The sequence below is a fragment of the Centruroides sculpturatus genome, unplaced genomic scaffold, assembly GCF_000671375.1.
Source record: "Centruroides sculpturatus isolate CEXI.00-Female unplaced genomic scaffold, Cexi_2.0 scaffold20, whole genome shotgun sequence".
NCBI classification, from domain to species: domain Eukaryota; kingdom Metazoa; phylum Arthropoda; class Arachnida; order Scorpiones; family Buthidae; genus Centruroides; species Centruroides sculpturatus.
The window spans coordinates 202,926-208,165 of record NW_019384333.1 but is presented as its reverse complement, the minus strand read 5'-3'; the positions used below and the strand labels follow the sequence as shown (position 1 = coordinate 208,165).

Below are 5,240 nucleotides of genomic sequence, written 5' to 3'. Positions count from 1 at the left end.
GCCTCTGATTTCTCAGGGCTGAAGGAGAGCTTGTGCAGCTCCCCCCAGCGAACGAGCTGTTCTATTGCTTCGTTGCGGCGACGCTCCATGTCGCTCCGGCTGAAGCCTATCAAGTAGGGGCAAGATAATTCAAGTTCCAGATGTCAGAACACATTTTCCAGAAAACATCAGTTAAACAAGTCAAGACAGGAATGTCAAGCAAGGCAGACCTGATAGAAAGCTCAGCTCAGCCTAGCTCTGGATTGGTCGGCCACCGGATCTAAAAATAGATATAAGGCAACGTGATCGTTGGGAGAGGAGCCTAGCCTAAGACTATGTTGTTACAAGCAAGTAATAAACATTGCTGTGTATTATATTGTAAACAGTCATCAAATAAACAGACTTAGTCTGAGTTTAAAGAGTCATAAGGTATTCTTTTTGATGGATCAAAAATCAGAAGGCAGAATTTGAACTTTACTGTGCCTAAAATGTTTATCTATACATGTATATGAAAATTATATTATTATTGAAAAATTGTTAACATAACTTTGCCAGAATAATTGCAAAGGTACAACCAACACTCGCCAACACTTGCAGCCACAACAGAGAAGTGCGAGATCTACAGATCTAGCTTGACGGATAAATGTTTAAACTATAAGGATGCAACCATTTTACCGTCGGCATAGAAATACATAATCAGAAAAAACTCGTAAGATGATACATCCACCACGCTCAATGAAAACCTGTGTTACTATATAAAAAATGTTTACATATTGTATTGCGGGAAATTATCGTATTTTGTATTCCTTTTTATATTATTTTGTTTTTCGTATTTATTGTATTAATTTTATTATGCTTGTTTAAGTAATTTAATTTCAACATATATTCTAATATAATTTAAATTTGAATGTGTTCGATAATGGCATGGATTCGAACATCTTTAACCTGATGATGGCCCATGAAATGGGTTAAAAACGTTTGTTTAGCTGAATAAATGTGCATTCTCAGTATTAAGGTGTGTTGGCTGTATATTTTTAAAGAATCTGAGTGAGAATAGGAGATGTTAACATAACTGTATATTATACATTATACTAATAAAAATCAAGAGTAAAATCAAATGTAAATATGTAAGGAACCAAGTCCGAACGTTATTTTTATTTACTTTTATTTTGCTTATTATTCTATTTTTGTTTGGGGCTTATGTTTTGTTAGAATGAAGGTTTCCTCACCATTCACCTTAGTAACTTAAAAATAGAAGAAAAACCAACTCACCGACGAAAGAAAAGCGCCGTAGAAAAACTCGCGCACACTTGCGCTTCCCGAGCGGAAAAAAGTAAGTCCGCACCGAGAAAAAGGGGGGGGAAGACCCCACAACCCAGTTAGGAATCGCTAAACCTTAAAAGAATAAAGCATCCCGATAATTGTTAAAAAGAATAATGTAAAAGGTTAGCGAAGTATTGTCGGAAAATAATCTGCCAGATAAACAAGAAAAATTTAATGTTACAGATAAGTATGTAAATGAGGAGAGTGAGCTCATTCAGAATTGTGACGTCACCTCACACTATAAAGCCTCTAACTCAAGTGAAAACGAACGAGGTGAATTCCTGATAGCAACGAGCTTTGGTGAGCTTCGTAGCAGTGAACGAGAGAGGTGTCCGATAGGATTTTGAAGTTATTCGATTTGTGGATCGACGATTATAGAAAGTCTTGAGAGTTTGAGGAAATAGGTTCCTAGTATATTGAGGTGACGATTAGGATCTTTAATTTATAAGAATTATTGTTTATAAGTTAATTCTTTGATTTTGTCGAATTCCAAAGGGGAATAGAATTAAGTTAGAAATAGATTGATTTGAGTTTGTCGGATTGATTCTTGTTGAATTTCATTGAATAAATTATTGTTTGATTTTTACTAAATACTGTATATAGTTTATTACTAGAAGTTTAATTAAATATTTGATTTTTGTTATTGACAAACTTTGTCATTATTTAATTCGGTGCACGCTTAAAGTCCAGGCCTGGCACACTAACGCGAATCCGCGTAAAGTACCCGTTAGGGAACGGCTATTTCCGGCACGCAGTAGTGTCAATAATCGTTGGAAAAGTCGGAAAAATAATATAGTACTTTACAAATATTAAAGTTTAATATTTTAAAATTTAAATTTTTACATTTTTCAATTTTTGTTTAAATTTTTCTTTACTCCTCCACAGAATATAACTTAAACACTAACTGGGGAGATCAGTTAGTGTTTAAGTTATATTCCTTTGTATATTATAAACAAGCCTGTAATTGAGGTTTTCTGTAGATTGATTTAGTAAATAAAGAAATTTCATATACATTAAATAATTCTCTGTAAGAGTATTCACAAGTTTTGAAAGATTAAAAGTAAGTAAAACAAAGTTACCTTCACAAATACGTCCACCATCTTGAGATTTATAACCTTCAGAGCAACTACATTTGTAGCCAATAGGTAAATCTTCACATTTTTGAGCACAGCTAGATCTTATCAAACATTCATTTATATCTATAAATAATAATTTTATTTTAGAAATAAATCCTTCTTAAAATATATTGTGCCCATAAATTAAAGAAAAAAATCTTGAAGACAACCCTTATTATTTACTGTAAGAATTATCAAGATTTATCATATAACATTAACTAATAAAAAAAAAATTTTTTTATATAAAAAGCATTCACATTCTATGAGAGACAGTTTTGTCAATTCCATTTCTTGCCTCAATTGCAATAAATAATAATAAATTAAATTGAAGTTTTATAACTCTACTGACATTTCACTATGTTCATGTAATGTATCATAAAAGAACTATAGAAAATTCCTGATATTTTGCATTTCTAAATATATAACTTCAAATATCCAAAAATTATCAATCTAAGAATTCATTGTTATAATTTCTAAATGAACTGCCAGGCTGTAATAAGGTTAATTTTATCAATTATAAACAAAGTAATTTGACTATAGGTAGGCAACTAACAGAATTCAGTTGATGTTTGTGTTGTTATGATTTCGTACCAGCAAGAACAGAAATTTATTTCCTTCTTTTAAATCTATAAAGCTTCATTAATATGAATTTTATGCTGAGGAACTAAAAATAAAGCTCCTTACTTTCAAGAGAAAAATTTCAATTTTTGTGTATTTTGTATCAATTGGATACATAAACAATGGAATTCTATATTCTTTACAGATTAATAAATGAATCAAAATTTTTCTTCAAAATAGCATTGAGAGACAATTTAGCTGAGAAACTAAAGCCATGTTATAATTATGAAGGTATTTCATTGGATGGTCAGGCAAACTTCTATGTTCACACCTACACATTTGTGAGATTTTCAAAGGGGAAGTAAAAGGTGGGAACAATTTCAAAATCATGTCAAAATGAATGAGGAATAAGGGACAGTATGAGGGGGTGAGGCAGAGCACTCTTATAGATGAAACTCATTGATTTGATAAAACTGAGACTTACAATTTCATACAAAAGATGCTCCACTCAGTCTATGATCAAAGAATTTGATTATTTTCTAATGAAGACCCTTGATGAATCAAGTTCATGATGTTGGGAGAGATAAATCTGACTTTATAAACCCCAAATTTCATGGACAAAGGATTTTTATTCCTGAATTTGTCTTCTGATTGGTCCCTACTCTTTCCATCATCTTTCAATTGATTCTTTTCTTGTCAACAAGTGAAATTAGACCAGATTGTGTCATGAAAAAGATTGATCTTCAGTATTCACCAGAAATTGCACTCTCCTGCAACTGAGGGATGTTGATCAAACTGAAAGTTTCACATATATGTTACACAGTATTTTCTCTCCTGCTATGCAAGAATTTTAAAAACTATAACAAGACACTTTCTCTTTGTTAAAACATTCTGTTTCCCCATTTTTCTCAAACTTTTATCTGTTCTATGAGCTTCAGTCAAGGTTCAAATTCTTTGGTCTTACATTAACATGTGCTTGAGTCTCACTAGAGACTTACATTATTTACATTTGCATTGCTTCTATTTTATACATTTTCTTGTCTATAATAAAACTATTTTTAACACATTTAGAGAGGGGTTTGGATCCTGTCTGGAACCTCACAATTTTTCTAGATAAATTCTCTCTAAATATCAAACCATGTTGAAAATAATTGAGTATGCTTTGAATTCTTTAAAGAAAAATGAAATCATCTAATAATCTCCTTTTTAAAATACACAAAAATTTAGAAATTTATTTGAGACACAAGGAATATTATTATCAGAATTGTTTGCAGTCTACCCTCACACTATAAGCATATAAATATCAAATCTGATTCTGCAATGTCATTGTAAATTTGAGTTATTTCTTATGTCTCAATTTATGTAAAATGTTATGTAAATAATTTCTTGTGTATCTTATTAAGAAATGGATTTAAACATTATTACATTTTTCTAAAGATCTTCAAAATTCATCTTTAATTTATGGAAAATGATATATATAAATGAGTTTTTAAAAATTAACGTCTAAAGCATAATAAAATTAAATTTTTAAAACTTACTGCATTCTGATTCATCAGAGTAATCACCACAATTATTTTCTCCATTGCACAGAAGATCCATATCAACACATACACCATTTTTGCATTCAAATTTACTGTCAGGACAGAGAGAAGTAGTAACATTATGAACTGTAAGAATTAAAATACAAAAAAAATATAAATAAGGTAAAAAAATTCAAATGAAGATCATATAAAAAAAATAAAGTTATATAATGAAAATGAATTAAATACAATTAATAATTTATTTGAATCATTTTATTTATCAATTTATGATTAAAACTATATGCAAAAATTGTTATTTTTTGCATTTTTATATTATTTTATTCATTACCATATAAAGTTATTAATGTTAAGTTAGTGAGTGTATCACTTGTACGTATTACTAGATATCAAATTTGCAGGATTTAATAAACATATAATTTACTAAAAAACAAAATGATAGCTCTGTATATTAATTATTCAATAAGAAAACATTAAAGTATTATTTCCTATAATAAATCTGAAATGGGTAATCTGACTTCTACGTTCTACAAGAAATTTTTCTTACTCATTATCATTGGCCCAATCCACTATATATATATATAAATAATCAAATATCAATATTGATCTGTGTATATATATACACATACAGATCAACACTGATATTTGATAGTTAAAAGAATGGCATATTTGATATAACACCATTTTTTGGAAAACAATATAACACACCACAAAGACTGCTAGATGG

The 5,240-nt window shown here is 29.7% G+C and overlaps 1 protein-coding gene across 1 annotated transcript in view; it reads right to left on the bottom strand.

Moving 5' to 3' along the window:
• Nucleotides 1–2,226: 2,226 nt before the first annotated feature.
• Nucleotides 2,227–5,240, bottom strand: part of LOC111631164 (low-density lipoprotein receptor-related protein 1B-like) — a 37,780-nt gene continuing 34,766 nt past the window's right edge. The window contains exons 17-18 of the mRNA XM_023375367.1: nt 4,514–4,642; nt 2,227–2,501 (exon numbers count right to left, since the gene is read on the bottom strand). Coding sequence (XP_023231135.1) covers nt 2,227–2,501; nt 4,514–4,642 — 404 coding nt within the window. The remainder of the gene's footprint in view (nt 2,502–4,513; nt 4,643–5,240) is intronic.